This window comes from Sorghum bicolor, chromosome 2 (genome assembly GCF_000003195.3).
Source record: "Sorghum bicolor cultivar BTx623 chromosome 2, Sorghum_bicolor_NCBIv3, whole genome shotgun sequence".
NCBI classification, from domain to species: Eukaryota; Viridiplantae; Streptophyta; class Magnoliopsida; order Poales; family Poaceae; genus Sorghum; species Sorghum bicolor.
This window is the reverse complement of record NC_012871.2, coordinates 62,823,677-62,842,271: the sequence shown is the minus strand read 5'-3', so window position 1 is coordinate 62,842,271 and position 18,595 is coordinate 62,823,677. Positions and strand designations below refer to the sequence as shown.

At 41.6% G+C, this 18,595-nt stretch overlaps 1 protein-coding gene across 1 annotated transcript; it reads left to right on the top strand.

Annotated features, from left to right (window-relative positions):
• On the top strand, positions 12,391–17,137 carry LOC8063748 (cellulose synthase-like protein E6). Its single transcript, XM_002462489.2, has 7 exons — positions 12,391–12,722; positions 14,232–14,550; positions 14,665–14,805; positions 14,891–15,022; positions 15,433–15,645; positions 15,741–16,310; positions 16,393–17,137. The coding sequence occupies exons 1-7, from the start codon at positions 12,463–12,465 to the stop codon at positions 16,942–16,944; spliced, it is 2,187 nt and encodes a 728-aa protein (XP_002462534.1). The 5' UTR covers positions 12,391–12,462; the 3' UTR covers positions 16,945–17,137.

The window sequence follows — 18,595 nt, the reverse complement described above, 5'->3', positions numbered from 1 at the left end:
TTATCGTTTATGCTATGAGATTAATTATGCTTACATTTGATCATGGGATTAATGGATTATTTCAGCTTCCTTGACAATTGCTCATTAATTATGAACATGCTATCCACCATTAAAAGCTAAATGCAGTCAAACCAGTGTCAGCTATTTGAGCCTCATGAACCCCTGGTTATACTTGTTGAGTACGATATGTGCTCACTCTTGCAATTTCCCAACACCTCAGGTTATGATAATGAAGATGACTGGAATGAGGATTATCGTTATGAGTACTAGGTTTGGAGTCAACCAGTCAACAGTGTCCCTGTGTGGAGCTTCCGTCGAGAGCGTTGTTTACTTTATGCTATCATTTTTGTATGAGACTATGTGATTCAATATATATTCCGCTATGTAATAAACACTGCAATGGTACATTTGAGATTTGTCTACTTATGTGTGTGACTATTCCTGGGGCACATATGAGTCTTTTATGCATCCTATTTTGTTCTTAAAATATGGGTGTGACAAATTGGTATCAGAGCTTTGTTGACTGTCGGACGCAAGCCTAGTTAGAAATTGGCCGTCATAAGGTTTTGAAATTGCTATAAAATCCTTGTTCTATAAACCTTGATATTTTCTTCTACACTATATCCTATTCATCTTCACCTTGTTGCTTATTTTAAAGACTTGTTCTCATCCCCACTCCTTGCTTTGAATATGCTTTTAGAACCTTCTCTTACCACCTGCTTACATAGTTGAAAGAGAATTTTAGGAATCTTTGCCCTTAATAGGAAGAGAACGATAGTACCGCAAGTTGAGTTAATGCTTGAAATGTGAACCTTTGATGCTTGGTTTGGTTTGTTATTATGCTTATGCTTGATTTGGATCTTTGTAATGAGTGCAATGATCTTGTGGATTTCCTCTACAATTTCATTTAGTTTATAGGCTTAAGGCATAAGGATTAATGAACTAAATAGTTGGGGTTGGTTAAAATTCTGTTTCTGTCCTTTGCTGTTTTATGGAGCAGTCTGCAATGAATCTGGTACATCTCAAAATCTGTTCATGCAATGTCCATCAAATTTTTCTGGGAACAAGTAGACTTCCATATCTTTCCAATGCCGCAAGAATGACCATAGCATCGATTATGAGCTGAGAGTTATGACTGTTTCAAGTTGAGGTTTCTGCGCAGTCTGGAATTCTGGAACAGTTTCGGTTGTACCCAGTTTTTGGTTAACCTCACGTTGGAATCTGGTAATATGATCTAAATGGAAGTTGTAGACAATTTCTTTATCTTTCCAACGGTGTACAGCATGTATCCTTTTGAATTCTGGAACTCGAGATATTACTGATTTTCTGATCTGCTGATGTTGGATGTTACCCAGAAAATTTCAGATTCGGTTAACTCTTGTAATTGTCATGTTGGACATTACTAAGATGTGTTTATATACCTTGGAATGCAGATGGCAGCAAGGGGAAGAGGCAGAGGCAGAGGCCGTGGCAATAGTGACAATGCCCCAATTACTGTGGAGGAACTTATGCAAACTCAGAATCAGATGATGCACGTCTTCATGCAACACCTACAACAACAACCTCCACCAACATCACCACCTGTTCATGTGAGAGATAAGCGGGGGGAATTCATGAAGGGAAGACCTCCGGTATTTACACACTCAGCGGATCCCATGGAGGCGGATGATTGGTTACGTGCTGTGGAGAGGCAACTAAACATAGCACAGTGCAATGACTTAGAGAAGGTGTTGTATGCTTCTGGACAACTTCAGGGAGCAGCTCAGACCTGGTGGGAGTCATATCAAGCTGCTCGTCCCAACAATGCTCCTCCTGTCACTTGGTTAGAATTTTGCAGAGACTTTAGAGCACGACATATCAATGAAGGAATGATGGAGCTCAAGCAGGAAGAATTCAGATCTCTCAGGATGGGTTCTATGTCTGTGGCTGAGTATCATGACATGTTTGAGCAGTTGGCTCGCTATGCTCCAAACGAAGTCAGAGAAGATGCTGACAAACAACGTCTCTTCATGAAAGGTCTTTACTATGAACTCAGATTGCAACTGGCTGGAAATACCTACCCTACATTCCAGGCTCTGGTGAACCGTGCCATTGTGTTGGATAACATGCGCAAAGGTCAGGATAAGAAGAGGAGGATGCTAGCACAAGGGTCTGGAGGCAACAACCGCCAACGTTTCAATTCTCAGCAGAGCAATCAACAGAGCTTTCAGGGACCAGTTAGTCAATGGGATCGCAACCAACAATCTCAGCGTAATCCTAATCATCAACAGAGTGGACAGCAGACTTCCCGCTCCGGAGATTCAAATGCCACCTCTATGAAGAGAAGTGCTCCCAATACCCCTACTAGGTGTTTTCGCTGTGGGAAAGAAGGTCATATGTCATATGATTGCCCGGAGAGATTCAACCAGCGGAACAACAATCAAAAGTCTAATTCTCATGGAGCAAAGGTGAACCATGTGGCTGCAGAGACAGTACAAGAGGGACCGGAGATTATGATGGGTACGTTTAGTATCAACTCTATTCCTGCTACAGTTTTATTTGATTCTGGAGCTTCGCATACATTCATATCACAAGCATTTGTTAGAGTTCACAGCATACCACTAGTTGCCCTGAAAACCCATATGCTAGTAAACTCACCGGGAGGGACTATACCAGTTTCATATTGTTGCCCCTCAGCAAGTCTTTCTTTAAGGGGGGTGGATTTCCCTGTTAGTCCCATGGTTATGAGAACCTCAGGCATAGATGTGATATTGGGTTTGGATTGGATGAAGAAATATGCTACGGAAATTAAGTGCAAAGAAAAAGTAGTAGTTGTGACAACACCCAAGGGAGAGAGAATCAGTGTGGATGTAGCAGTGCAGGCTCCACCCACAGCTACAGTGAATCAGCTGGATGATGGTGTTGATCTTCAGGACTGGGTAGGGAATAAATTTTCAGATAAGTTACCAGGTATGTTACTTGACTAGAGACATGAATTTGTTAGTGCATTGGAATCGGTTTTTAGAGGTAGAAGCAACTTGGAAAAGAGAGGATGACTGGAAAGGGTCACAACTACACAGTGGTTTGTGTTTACCTGGCTCAATCTCGAGGACGAGATTCTTTTAAGGGGGGTAGAGTTTGTAACATCCAAAATTTGAATTTCAATTAATAGGATTTAATTTGAATTATTTAAGAATTTTAGTGAGCATTTAATGTAGCAAATAAACAATTTTGTGGAAATTTAAAATTTATCATAAGCTTAGTAACATGATTTTGTGCATTCATGCTGAGACATATTTTATTTTATGTTGATTGTATTTAGTTTATATTTAATTGTCCTCAAAATCCTTTTTGAAAAAGGTTTTTTTTTTTAAAAAAGGAAGCCTTCCAGGCCGAGGCCCAGCTCCCCTCCCCCGCGCCCCTCTGCCTTGGCTCGCTGACGAGCCGGCCCCGCAGCACAGCGCCTCCCCCTTTCTCTCTCAGTCGCTGACAACTGACCCCACCCGGCAGTGTCTCGCCCCTCCCATCTTCTTCCCAGCATCGTGGGCGAGACGGACTCGGCCGGATCGAACCGAGGCCCGAGTTCTCGGGATTTCCTTGCCAAGCGCGCAAACCGACCACTATAAAGCTTCCAGCATCGCTCCCTCGTCATGTTTTCGCATCTAGGTCGCCAAAACCGAGTCCCCGTGCCTTGTTTCGCGAGTTCTGGATCTCGCCGGGAGCCCTTTTCGCCGCCGCGCGTGGACACGCCCCTCTGCTAGCTCTCGGACCCAACCAAGCGCTTAGACGAGATCGTGGTGAGCTCCTCTTCATCCCGGTGTTTTTCTTTCTGGAAACGGTGCTCGGAAACGAGAAGCCGGCGAGCTTCCGGGCGGTGGCCATGGCGCCACCGAACCGGTGCCCAACTCCGGCCGGATGTGGGTGACCAGGAAGGCTACCAACCGTTCAACCGAAGATCAACGGCCAGGATTAAAACGTACCCTTTCGCTGCAATTCTTCGTAAAGAGTCCCTGATAGTTTTCCATATTTGCCCCGCGGTCCTTGGCGCCCTGAGCAAGATTCCGTTTTCGAAGTGGGAAAGCGTATTTTCTGTCGGCCGAGTTCAAATACGTTTTGCAGAAATTACAGAATTGCCACTGATTTTATAATGCTCATAAAATATTCATTTTAACTCCGTTTTTGTCCATTCAAATTCCGTTGTATTCGTATTTACGATCTCTACATGTTAGAAATATTAGTTTACTGTTTTGAAACTTTTTAATTCTGCAGTAGTATTTAATTAATTATTTCTTTATAGGAAATCTTAGAAAATTCATATCTCTCACGTTTTAATTCCGATTTTCGTGAACTTTACGTTTGTGTGATCGTAGCGCTGCGTAGAAAATTTTGATAAACTTTTATATTGGTTTTACCACTGTTTGGTGTATTGTTCTAATTATATCTTGTTTGCTTCGTGTATGATTGTCTACATTGGATTGCGTGTTGTTGATTGATGATTGGGATTAGACCGTGAGCCGTACGTTGGTGCTCAAGATCAAGTATTTGAAGACCAGCAGGCTCAGGAGAGCTTTGATCAAGGCAAGTATAACTTGGGATCATCCTTGTTACCTATACACAATTAATACAATATTTATCATATGCATGTGTCCACCTTGATGACCTTAGCAAAATCATAGACAATTGTTACCTGTATTCCTTGCTACCTACTTGATATGCATTTGGTGTAGATGTGCTAGTGCTTGATATAATCCATGATCTTGTAAGATGATTAATAGCTATGCAATGAACATAAAAGAATGACAAATAACTGTATGAGATCTTGTCTGTACGTGATCACCCGGGATAACAGTGCAACCATGAGGGCTATTATGGCTCTGGCTTTAGCTCAGTATGAAGCCCTTTTCTAGCTTGTTAGCGGTTACCCGAAAGGGCGGAGGGGCTGAACCGTTTTGGGTATAGTGTGGCCTCTGTCTGTATGAGTATAGGCTGCGAGTCATTGTGCCATCGGAAGGGGGGCTCTATATCTGCGCGCAAAGGAAACCTTGCGGCCCTAACTTGTTAGACGAACTTTTGAAAGGCTTCATAGTGATCCCTGCCGACCTTCCTTGGTAGTGGGTTAAGAGGTCGACGGGCCTCGGGCGAAAGGGTAAATCATGACTCATGGGTAAAGATGTACAACCTCTGCAGAGTGTAAAACTGGTATACTAGCCGAGCTCACGGTCAGGAGCGGCCTTGGGGACATCTACATTAAGATGATGAGCTTGTTATGTTATTATGTTCATTTGATTATCGTTTATGCTATGAGATTAATTATGCTTACATTTGATCATGGGATTAATGGATTATTTCAGCTTCCTTGACAATTGCTCATTAATTATGAACATGCTATCCACCATTAAAAGCTAAATGCAGTCAAACCAGTGTCAGCTATTTGAGCCTCATGAACCCCTGGTTATACTTGTTGAGTACGATATGTGCTCACTCTTGCAATTTCCCAACACCTCAGGTTATGATAATGAAGATGACTGGAATGAGGATTATCGTTATGAGTACTAGGTTTGGAGTCAACCAGTCAACAGTGTCCCTGTGTGGAGCTTCCGTCGAGAGCGTTGTTTACTTTATGCTATCATTTTTGTATGAGACTATGTGATTCAATATATATTCCGCTATGTAATAAACACTGCAATGGTACATTTGAGATTTGTCTACTTATGTGTGTGACTATTCCTGGGGCACATATGAGTCTTTTATGCATCCTATTTTGTTCTTAAAATATGGGTGTGACAAAACCTAATACTATCGTCATCTCTAATCACTATATTAAGGGTGATTACCTTAAACCAATCGTCCGTAAAAATAATTTTTTATAATAGGTTAACTTAAGGCAACCATTAGTGGAAAAGCAATCCCAGATGATTGACGAGTATCTCCAATAGTTTGATAAACTCACTTGCCAAATCTTGTGATTTGGCAAGTTGCTAAAACATATGGCAAGCGAGATTTTCTCCAACAGTTTGTGAATTGGGCTTGATAAACTTAAAAAGAAGATTCACAACCAACAACCAAATCAACTAATCTGCTGGATAGCAAGTTGACAAATATGGACACACGGTGCTGATGGATGACAAGTTGACAAAAGATGACAACCCATTTACCAAACTGTTGGAATGATTATTTTTTAGTTTTACTAAATAAACAAGAAATAGCAAATTCATTTAGGAAACTGTTGAAGATGCTCACTATTCTTAAAAATGTATTTCTATAGGTTGTTGTAAACCCGTCCCTACAAGGGCCGCATCTTTATAATCTATATGGGGGCAATGTTGGTACTGAAACTGGGGCTACTTGAAACGATGATTGTGGGCTTCGACGAAAAGGCCGAACTTGATGACGAACGCAAAGACAATGGTTTATACTAGCCAAAAGCTAACTTTTTCTAGAATCTGAGTAGGACGGTCCTTGTAGCCTTGACACCAGCTTGTTCTGCCCCGTTGGCCGTTCATGACCACCCTAGAAATTGTTTCCATGGTAGTATGTATCAAGTAACAAGGGCCTCCACAGTTTAACATAAGTAAAGTCCATCAGCGGTCTCTAAACTTGTTCGGATGTGTTATCTCGGTCCTTAAACTCGTAAAACGACCGTTTAGGTATCTAAACTTATTCGATTGTGTCATTCTGGTCCCTAAACTTAAAAATATCCCATATAGATCCTCAAACATGTTCAGTCGTGTCATCCCGGTCCCTAAACTTGTTTTTAAGTCTCATTTAGGTCAAAACAGGACGAATCTAAAAATTCTATATTGAAAAATAACTCAAATCAAGATAAACTTTTTCATATGAACTCAAATCAAGATAAACTTTATATCAAAATTGTAGGCAATAACGTAATCTACAATTTTGCAGTTAAAAAGTTTTTAAATTTAAATCGTTTAGGGTCCCAAAATATTTTTTTATAAGTTTACATATTTTAAAATTTAAAATTAAATTTTATAACACTAAACGACTTCAAATAAAAAACTTTTTAACTACAAAGTTGTAGATTATGCCGAGGACTATAGCTTTGGTATAAAGTTTATCTTCATTCGAGTTTATATAAAAAATTTACGAAATATTTTTTGATAGAGTTTTTAGATCGCTTTGTTTTGATCCAGATGAGATTCAAAACCAAGTTTAGGGACCGGGATGATACAACTGAAAAAAATTTGAGGACCTAAACGGATGATTTCTAAGTTTAGGGACTAGGATGACACAACTGAACAAGTTTAGGAACCAAGATAACACATACGAACAAGTTCGATGACCTAAACGATCGATTTGTGAGTTTAGGGACCGGGATGACACGACAACACAAGTTTAGGGGCCGGTGGTGGACTTTACTTATTTAACATCAAACACACATGGATTAGCATGGGCCTCTACAAGGGCCTAATTAAAATTGAGGCAGCATATCACAAGTGTTTTCACGGGATATGGACCCGTGACTACCGCAACTACTCCTCAAGTTGCGCTTCCAGTTCATATCAACGTCCAAGCCGCAGTTGCTACTGCAAAGAATATTGCAGTCAATACCCCAGAGCCTTATTGACGTATACGCTCCAAAAGATTTGGTCAAATTTGATGTATACGCTCCAAAAGATTTGGTCAAATTTGAGGCAGAGTTCCATGGTGATTTTGTGACACCTTGCTCTTGATTGGCCTAACAACTGATCAAAGCCACTCATCCATTCGTTTCTTCCAGGTCTACCCACTCCGTTTTCACCAATATGCGTAAGCAGATAAGCTCTGTTGTCTTTTTGCCATCTTTTCGCTTTCTCTACTGTTCTCATCCTCAGCTCCCATAATTCATACTATGTATGCATATGGGGCATTACTAGTATAGACATAAAAAAAATTGCCATCTTATCGCTTTCTCTACTGCTCTTATCCTCAGCTCTCATAATTCATACTATGCTTATGGGGCATTACTAGTATAGACACTGTTCACCTAAACGACCATTTAGACCGTTTAAACGCCGTGTCAACGCTACACAGTGGTATACCGTTTCCGTTTAATCATCCGTTTAGCCCGTTTAATTGACCGTTTAGCCCGTTTAATGGACTTTTTAGCCCGAATAATAGCTAAACAGCAGGTGACCGACTATTTACCGTTTAACGTTTAGAAAAACATCGAGTATAGACATAAAAAATTGAGCCGAAAAGCTAGAGTTTTTTTTCAGCCCAGTCTATGGCATGTTCAAGTCTAAATTTTAGATTTTTGAATTAAGATATTCAAGTAATGATGTGTACATTTAGATGACAACTCTAAAATTAAAGGGCTACTAATGTATTCTTCAAATGACGACAACCAAGATCAAATTTATATTACCTACTAGGATACTATATATATGAATGAAAATGTAGAGAGAGATAGAGAGTAGGTCTTAGCCTCATATGCACAGTACCATAATAATACTTAGTTGTTTGAGTGTACATGTCCCAAAGCTGCACATGACACGACCGAGATTGCGAAGGTGAGAGGATGTAAGGTCCTCTGGTTGTCAGTATACCAACAATGAAAACTCCACCAGACACCAGCAGCGATGTTTTCAGCGTATGACAAGGAGTCCACATATATGTAAGTGGCTACGAAGGCGCCACAATTCCACATTAGGATCGATGATGGTATGTACCGCAACGACGGATACGCACGATATCACCAACCTATACAATATAATTTAGTTTCATGCATGTCTCTAAAAATTCTGCTCTCTTCACTCTTCTAAATTGCAAATGTTATTATGACCTTTTTAGATACATGTTTTTTTTAAACACATCTAAATAGACAACCGTTATGTATATCTAGAAAACCTAGAATAATTTATGATTTAAAATGAAGAAAGTAGTCTAAGGGCACTCACAATACAGACTCTATCATAGAGTCCAAAGTTATTATTACCTCGAACAATGTGGACTTAGAGTCTAAATAAGACTTAGAGTCTTATTTTTTCTACTTATTTTTTCAATAAATATGTTGCTACATCAGCAAAATACCATAAATAGTATGTAATTAAATGTCTTGAACTTTGTGATAGAGTCTTGTATTGTGAGTGCCTTAAAGTCTAATAATAACAGAGGTCACCTCTGTTTTAAACATCGGTTTCATGAAAGAGTTGTGTGGTTAGACGACGACGCTGTGCAAGACAAAATAATACTGACTTGTATATATGGCGTCCATACTGCCCGATGGAGACGCTCATCGCAACGCGACAGCGACAACAAGGGTAGCCAGCCACCACACGGTACTCGCACGCCGTCGGTAGCGCGCGCGAACGTCTCTCCGATCCGTTTTTGTGTGGGGCTGCTGCGACAGCGAGAGTGCGACTGTGCAAGTGATCCCCGCCGATTTTATTGTGACCGTGACCTGCGACTGACGAGTGGCCCGTGTGTGACGGGGCCGGCCGCACTCTCGAGGAGTGGCCGGGCGCCCCTCTTCAAGTCGGGCCTTTGTTTAGTTGCAAAATATTTTGTAAAATCGACACTGTAGTTTTTTCGTTTGTATTTGACAAATATTATCAAATTATAGACTAACTAGGCTCAAAAGATTCGTTTCGTCAATTTCGACCAAACTGTGTAATTAGTTTTTAATTTTATCTATATTTAATACTTTATACATGTGTTTAAAGATTCGATGTGACGGGAAATCTAAAAAATTTTACAAAATTTTTTAAAAACTAAACAAGGCCTCGGACACTTCACCTGTGACGACTGCGCGCGGCTGGACCCAATCAAAGGAGACATCAGCTCATCAATAATGCTCGATCATTCGTGTCAGATGTGTACTCTCTCCGCTTTCTTAAAAGAACGTTGGTTTAGACAGCAACACGGGCCTTGTTTACTTCTACCCAAAAATTCAAATTTTTTCAAAATTCTCCATCACATCGAATCTTTAGACGCATGCATAAAGTATTAAATATAGATAAAAATAAAAACTAATTACATAGTTTGGTCGGAATTGACGAGACGAATCTTTTGAGTCTAGTTAGTGAATAGTTGGACAATAATTGCCATAAACAAATAAAAGTGCTACTTAACCTAAAAAGATTTATGTGTAGTCAAAGTTTAAGATATTTAACTTAAGACAACCTCAAAATGGCATTCTTTAGAAAATCGGAGAGATACTCATTTTTATTTTATTTTCCTTAATTTGCCAAGAGAGGCCAGATATGCTCATTATTTGGAGACTGATGGAGACCCACGATTTCAACGCCGTGGCGTTTGTGGACGATGACGGTCGGATGGATATACGCGAGCGCCGTGCGAGCTGAGGAATGCTACTCCTCTCTATACGTGGACGATGACGGTCCATAAATACTATGGCATGCCGTACAAATATATGCTACTCTTGTGGCTAAAACACATCCGCTAGTAAAAATTGGATGGGGACTATCTCCACCCTACACCCATGCATGCATGGTCGCCCACCATAAGTAAATTCATTTTACGTGTCCATGTATATTCATCTATCGTACGAGCTGTGATTTTCTTTCGAACTAATTCTCTTTAATATACACAGCAGTCCACATAATCAAATAACTATATACATGTATGGACACATAGCATGAATCCACGTGAGTGCCCATAGGGGATAGTTCGCTCCTCCTCCTCCTCCTTCTCCTCCTCCTCCTCCTCCCTCTCAAAAAAAAATCCATGGAAGTGTGAGTCGTCGAATCCTGAGATGATTCATTTTATCAAACACTTTTTAAGGATAAATCCCAATTTATATCCAAAGCTATCTCGTCATAAAGAAGAGTATTACATTATCAGGAAAACAAACAACTTTTATGCTGCATGATATCATGTCACTTTATGACAGTGATTAATAAATATGCTGCATGCATGATATGAAATACATCTAAGAAATGTGCATGTTACAACCTATTGGAAAGCAGCCTAATTACTCTTTTGGCTTATCCTGTCCGTGAATGTGGCTGTCAAGCCGATGACAATGTAATAATAAGATAGAAGTACACTTTACACCACTACACCGACGACTATACCGCCTTCATCACACAGCACTAACATAGTGTACAGTAACCATAAATAAAAAAAACTAAAAAAAAAGACCCCCGGCGGCTATAATGGCAGATATAATATATAAACATATAGTGTAGTAGCGGTACACAATATATATAATCAAGTGGGCGAACCTAATAACAGCGGATAGCTTTTGATTATTATCGCTTGACCACGATCGAGGAGCTAGCTAGCCACTGGCGGCAAACGACTTGGATTTGTCCTCCCATCATGGCATCATCCCATGGAGAAAAAAAAAATGAAGGATCGCCAATAAATAATAGAGACGACGTTCTCGTCCCGATATGGTGGAGTGAACTTGTTGGCGCGACGACGACGAGCTAGCTAGCTACAGATCGAGTTACACTGTGCCAGGCGTCGTAACCCGTGACGTCGTTAATTATTTGGCCTGGCCTGGTGCATATATTGATATACTATATAGAGAGAGATATCGAGAGCAGCCCTGGCGTGGTCAATACATAATACACATACACGTATACGTTACACCGTCGCGCATGGTCCGGAAACAGCAGGGGAAAAAGCGCATACGTACTCCCTCCATAGGTCGTTTTGGACAAGGTGTGATCGGTGTGTTTTATTCGTTTGGATTTATCAGCCGAATATACCAATCATTCAGCAGTGTTTTTCTCTTATAATAAATCAGTCAACAATTAATACTTTCTACCATATCGTATTAGCTAGCCTTTTGCTCTTACTGTATACGCCACCGGCTACCGCTCACTGTCTTGTTAGACTTGTTGTGGCTCGTGCCATCATCCAATAGCGTCATATATACCGTACCGGCCGTTCCGTAGTTTAATACAACAAGAAGAGCCGAGTGTCTTAACGATCAACTGCATTGGTCGCTAGAGGCCGCCTTCTCGGGCGCGTCAGCAACGACGCACGACGATCCATCGGCTTTAGGCCAATGGAGGTTTCATCAGGATGTCATACATATTTATTAGAGCGTCATGTCAGCAAAACTGTACTTTTTGCATGAAATGAAGAGGAGAGAGAAGGAAGTAGTTTCACCATGGTGAAACTCCGCATGAAACGAAGAGGAGAGAGAAGGAAGTAGTTTCACCATGGTGAAACTCCGCGGACGTTGTTTCCCACGCGGTGAAACAGGATGAAATCCCCACTGAGGACTAAATCGTGTTTCACCATCTTGCATGTGATCCAATCATTTTACAGTAATTAAATGTTTTGCCCAGCCTAGAAAACGTCAAGGTGAAACTAATGCATTGTGGAGGTTGTTTCATGGTTCGTTTCATTGATGCTCTCTCAACAGATTTATTTTAGAAATAATGTATTGAAACGAGCCACTCATACTGACCTTATATACACCACCGTACCGCTGCTCGAGGTCCTCCCTCACTGACTGAACTCCTGCTCATCTAGCTAGGGACACACTGCGAAATACTCGTAACAATGGAGAGGCAGAGGCTGTTCGCCACGGAGAAGCACGGTGGCAGGGCCCTGTACAGGCTCCACGCCGTCACCGTGTTCCTGGGGATATGCCTGCTGCTCGGCTACAGGGCGACGCACGTCCCGGCTGCCGGCCCCGGCAGGGCGGCGTGGCTGGGGATGCTCGCGGCGGAGCTGTGGTTCGCCTTCTACTGGGTCATCACGCAGTCCGTGCGCTGGTGCCCCATCCGCCGCCGCGCCTTCGTCGACAGGCTCGCCGCCAGGTTCATTAATCAATTTGCGACTTTTTTTTGTGTGCATGCATGCATACTTTCGGTCGATATTGTCGACCCTTGTTGCACGTCCAATCATTTTTCACGCGATTATTAGGAACTTCTTGGTGCATCGCTGGATATATCCTTATATATGATCCCTCCAACATGCTCTGTTTGTGTTAAGAAAGCTCGTTGAGCTAAAAGTAAATTAACTCTCTTATGATAATGGACTAAACATATATCAATCATGGACTAAAAGTTAATGGACTCTTAGCCACGTAGTAGCTCCATTAGCTCTTATTATATATTATAAGCTAATAGAGTTAATGGACAATATGACCACCAATGAGCCTCATTATTAACTCTTATTAGTTTATATTTAATCTAATTTTGGACCTCCTATTTGATATCTAAATATTCTTTTCGTTCCAAATTGCAAGTCGTTCTAGATAAATAGCGTCCGTAACTAATTTTTAGCTTTATATGTACCACCCTACCTATTTGTTTAAGCTTATCCGCCGAATCTACCAGTCATTCAATAGTATTTTCTCTTATAATAAATTAGCGAACAGTACTTTCGCACAAGCCTTTTACATGCAAGTGGAGGAGCTAGTGTTTTGAGGCTCATGGATCTACTATAATATTACTACGATGGTGAAACTGGAGCCGACCGGAGTGTCTCTAGACAGAGTCTAATTGTAAAAGAGAAACTTATCCTCTACTCTTGATTGGAACGGGGATCTAAATTACTCCTTAATGAAATACATTAGAAAAAAAGAAAAAGAAAAGAAAAAAGACGAGTCTCTTTATGACTTGTATATACAAATTATTTTCAGAAGCATGCCTCTATATAAATTTAAAAAAATCAAACACTCACTTTTAAAATATATTTGAGAGCTTTTAATGAATATAAACGAGCCCAAATGAAAATGTCATCAACTTTGTATAATTTATATATAAAGTTTTGTCCTCATCCAGCTCCAAATAAAAAATTATGAATTTATTCTAACAACACACCTATTTCTAGAGACATGCCGACATATACGAATTGTCCTAAAAATCGATTTCAAGGAATGGTTCAGAAGGTGACGCGTGTCTATAAATCTGCTATTTCCAAGGGCAACTAGAAATTGCGACAGGTGTGGGAAAAACCTGAGGTCCCTCAAAAAACCGTTTGCATGTACAGTAAAGTTTGAAACCGTGCTGCAGATCGATTGCAGATCACAGGCACCCAGGACCAGATAAGATAGGCTACGCCTACGGGCAATTCGATGACATACGCATCAGATTGGGTCCATTTTGGTCCTTCTGCATCATGCGTTGCATAAGCCTATAAAAACGGTTACGATGGCATGGGTTCTAGAAAGCTGACTGCACCATACCTGTTTGTTTTTTCTCTCAGAACAAAAAATCTATAGTACGTTTGTTGTGCAGCATGTCATCGTTGGAAGAAAAACAAACAAGTGATTACTGAACCTTAATAACATCCGTATCATGTATTCATGTCATTTGGAGCAGATTTGGAGACCGGCTTCCCTGTGTGGACATCTTCGTATGCACAGCGGACCCGCAGTCGGAGCCACCAAGCCTTGTCATGGCCACAGTCCTGTCACTCATGGCATACAACTACCCCCCTGAGAAACTGAGCGTGTACCTCTCGGACGATGGGGGATCCATTCTAACTTTCTACGCCATGTGGGAGATCTCTGCCTTCGCAAAACACTGGCTTCCATTCTGCAGGAGGTATAACATTGAGCCACGGTCACCGGCAGCTTACTTTGCGGCGTCAGATAAGCCTCATGATCCACACGCCTTACAAGAGTGGTCATCCGTCAAAGTATGTGTATTTTCCAAAATTAAAGACTTGTATATGCAGATGACTAGCTAGTAGGCAGCAGGAATACATTGGCACTCACATGTTTGTCATGGCAACTGGTATTCTTTTGTGCAGGACCTGTATGAAGAAATGACAGAGCGAATCGATTCCGCTGCTAGGTCAGGCAAGGTTCCTGAAGAAATCAAAGTTCAACATAAAGGATTTTCAGAGTGGAATACAGGTATTACCTCAAAGGATCACCACCCAATTGTTCAGGTGCATTTCTTCCCATCCCTCCAAACTTCGCATTGCTAAAGACTCCAGATTTTTTTTATATTAAAAAACTTGTTCCTTTTTCTAGATTCTGATAGATGGAAAGAACAGCAATGCAGTTGACAATGAAGGAAATGTACTGCCAACACTGGTGTACATGGCACGAGAGAAGAGGCCTCAATACCACCATAACTTCAAAGCTGGGGCAATGAACGCTCTGGTATGCTCACTAATCAGACTACATCACTCCATTATCTTAGATCTAACCTAGCAAATATGCTGTGAACTCCATGCTTCACATTAGTATAAACATGTTTGCTTATAATTGCTACTAGAAACAAGTTTGTTGAAACAATTATACACAAAGTTTCTAGTTATGGTAAAAGTAGCCTAAAGGTCAGGACATGCTATCATTGATTCATTTCCTTATTAGGAGAAAAATCATAACAGAGAGTTTGTGAATGTGCAATTCAGATCTGTTGGTCCTGCTTCTGCATATGAGAACCTACTCATGACTACCAGATATCATAAAGTACAGACTAGGGATCGGAGTCTGACAATTCTAGTAAACAAACTCTTTTAATCACAGTTTATATTTCTAAGCTGTTAGATTTTCATTCGGAAATGCAGATAAGGGTGTCATCAGTGATAAGCAACAGCCCTATCATCATGAATGTGGACTGCGATATGTACTCAAACAATAGCGATTCAATTAGAGATGCGATGTGCTTCTTCCTTGATGAAGAAATGGGTCACAAAATCGCATTTGTGCAGTACCCTCAGAACTACAATAATATGACCAAGAACAACATATATGGTAACTCCCTCAATGTCATCAATGAGGTCAGAAAAATATATTTCAATACAGTTCTCACATGGCAGAATATGCAGTCATTATGCATGCCTTGACCCTAACATTATTGGTGTTGAATCTTAAGGTGGAGTTGAGCGGTCTGGACACTTGGGGCGGCCCATTGTACATTGGCACTGGATGCTTCCATAGAAGGGAGACCCTATGCGGCAGGAGGTTCACCAAAGACTACAAGGAAGACTGGGACAGAGGAATCAAGACAGAGCACAGCTGCATAGAAAAGACTGAAGAGAAAGCAAAGTCATTAGCAACTTGCACTTACGAACATAACACGCAGTGGGGAGATGAGATGGGACTGAAATATGGCTGCCCAGTGGAAGATGTTATCACCGGACTGGCGATACATTGTAGAGGATGGGAGTCGGTCTATAGCAATCTCCCAAGAGCTGGATTTATCGGTGTAGGGCCAACAACACTTGCTCAGACAATACTGCAACACAAGCGATGGAGCGAGGGTAATTTCAGTATTTTTCTTTCAAAGTTCTGCCCCTTCTTGTATGGGCATGGAAAAACCAAGTTACCCCATCAAATGGGATACTCAATCTATGGTTTATGGGCACCCAACTCACTGCCTACACTGTATTATGTTGTCATCCCTTCACTATTCCTTCTCAAGGGCATCCCCTTGTTCCCTGAGGTATGTATGTTACATATAACTAGTCTTCAGTTCGTGTGATTTGCATTGAAAGTAACATGATGCTCTTAATTATGTATTTTAGGTAATGAGTCCGTGGATCACACCTTTCATATATGTCTCAGTTGTGAAGAATATTTACAGCGCATATGAGGCATTATCATGTGGGGAAACATTGAGAGGATGGTGGAATGCACAAAGGATGTGGATGGTCAAAAGAATAACCTCATACCTCTACGGCGTCATTGACACCATCCGGAAGGTGTTGGGACTGTCAAATATGGGGTTTGTAGTTTCACCAAAGGTAAGCGATGAAGATGAATCAAAAAGGTATGAGCAAGAAATCATGGAATTTGGAACGCCGTCGTCGGAATATGTGATCATCGCAACCATTGCACTATTGAACCTTGTGTGTCTGGTGGGAGGACTATATCAAATAATCCTGGCAAGTGGCGAGAATAAAATGGCATTGAATGTATTTTTCCTCCAAGTCATTCTCTGCGGGGTGCTAGTGATCATCAATGTCCCAATCTATGAAGCCATGTTCCTCAGGAAAGACAGAGGGAGAATACCATTCTCAGTCACACTGGCCTCCATTGGCTTTGTAATGCTGGCCCTCTTTGTACCATTCTTTTGATTTTGAGGTCAAAAAGGCACCGAGGGTATAACAAACACTTTACTATCCATATTTGATTGTAAAATTTTCTGCCTCGATTAATATCGTGCAATTTATACTATACAAAAAATACACGATGCACAATGTATTGTATGCAAGGAGTGCGTTCAGCTGTCTAATGTAAAAGTAAAAAGGTCCTCGAAATATTGATACGTGTCCTTGTGTGTCGAGTTTGTGATGAGTCGGATATGATCAAGGCTCTGGTTGAGTTTGAAGGCTAATCATTGCATGAGTACGTGTGCAATATGTCTTGATATGCAGGTGTGGAGCACAGAGATGGTCGACTATTATGGAGAAGGTCAAGTAAAGACGTGTCATGCTGATACAGTAGGAGCAGTAAAGGATGAACGTGAGACTTAGACCGAGGGGCCAAAATAGCCGAAAGACTGGCCGTGGATGGCTGACACTTGGAGACATCAACAAGCAAGAGCACATGAGGAGGAGCATATCGTGTTGACCAAGTCAAGTAGAAGTGCTTGAGGACTTGGTGATAGAGCGGTCAAGGATGACAGTGATACATGTCGAGATTGTAGAGGAGATGTAGTAGATACGCTTCTCTAGGCGGTTTTGTGGTTTGGGCATCAAAACCCGTTGAGGTTTGGGCCTCGAAACCTAGTTGGAGTTCCAACGGGTACGAGCAGAGGCACATGACCATCAAATGCTTAGGGGCCTGCCTAACCTAGTTGTAGTAGTTTAAGCTTTCATCTACTTTTAGCTAATCAGATCTGCAATGCAGAGGATGATTACTCTGCTGTATTTAATATTTTCCTGTGTAAAGAATCAGACCTCGTACACTACACCACAACCCCAAAATACCATCTAAAGTTTGTGCTAAAAGTTAACAATTATCATTGAACGGTTAGTTGCTAAAGATTTCTCTCGAACTACCGATCGCTAGCATCGAATACCACAATTGATGGTTTGTTGCTATAAATATTTTATTTTTGTATTGAGTCATCAGTCGTCATATATCATAACTAAGTAGAACCATTTGTTGCTAAATTTAACATGATGTTTTCGGACCGCTCCCCCTAAAAGTTTGGCCCAAAATTCACATGGAAACCCTAAGTCACCCTAGCCAACCAAAACAAAATACAAGCGTCTCTCTCTACTTCCGCTCCCCATCCACACGCCGCCTCAACACCTTGTTGCCCGCCTGCCCACCCGGCCGGCCGCCTATCGGCATCCACCACCCGCTCGCCCGCCCCACTGTCCACTGGATATCCATCCCTGCTTCACCAGCACACGAACCAGGTGCTAGCCATCGCCACCACATTGGCTCACCACTGCCCCGGATCCCCGCCCCCCACGTGTGCTCGTCGTGGCCTCATCGAGCGGCAACCCCATGGCCACACTATGCCACCGTCCCACACGACGTGCGCACATCCCACCGCCAGCACTAGGCGTGCCAAGCAGCTGGCCAGCCGTGCAATCCCTACTGCCGCCCTAGTAAGTGCTTCTGAGTTTTGAGCCCTCCCAAATCTGAAATCTCATTCTCTTAATGCTTAGGGTTTGGTATAGGCTAGATGATTTGACGCTACAGCTCACTGCCTCTATGCATGCTGGAGCGTGAGCATGGTGGTAGGCAAAAACACAACACGTCATCACATCC

Bases quoted from the DNA above. Each gene is read 5' to 3' on its own strand.
- LOC8063748 (XM_002462489.2), top strand. From the start codon at position 12,463: ATGGAGAGGCAGAGGCTGTTCGCCACGGAGAAGCACGGTGGCAGGGCC. The intron at 15,023-15,432 runs GTATGCTCACTA...TCGGAAATGCAG, and splicing joins CTGGGGCAATGAACGCTCTG to ATAAGGGTGTCATCAGTGAT. The intron at 15,646-15,740 runs GTCAGAAAAATA...TTGAATCTTAAG, and splicing joins CCCTCAATGTCATCAATGAG to GTGGAGTTGAGCGGTCTGGA.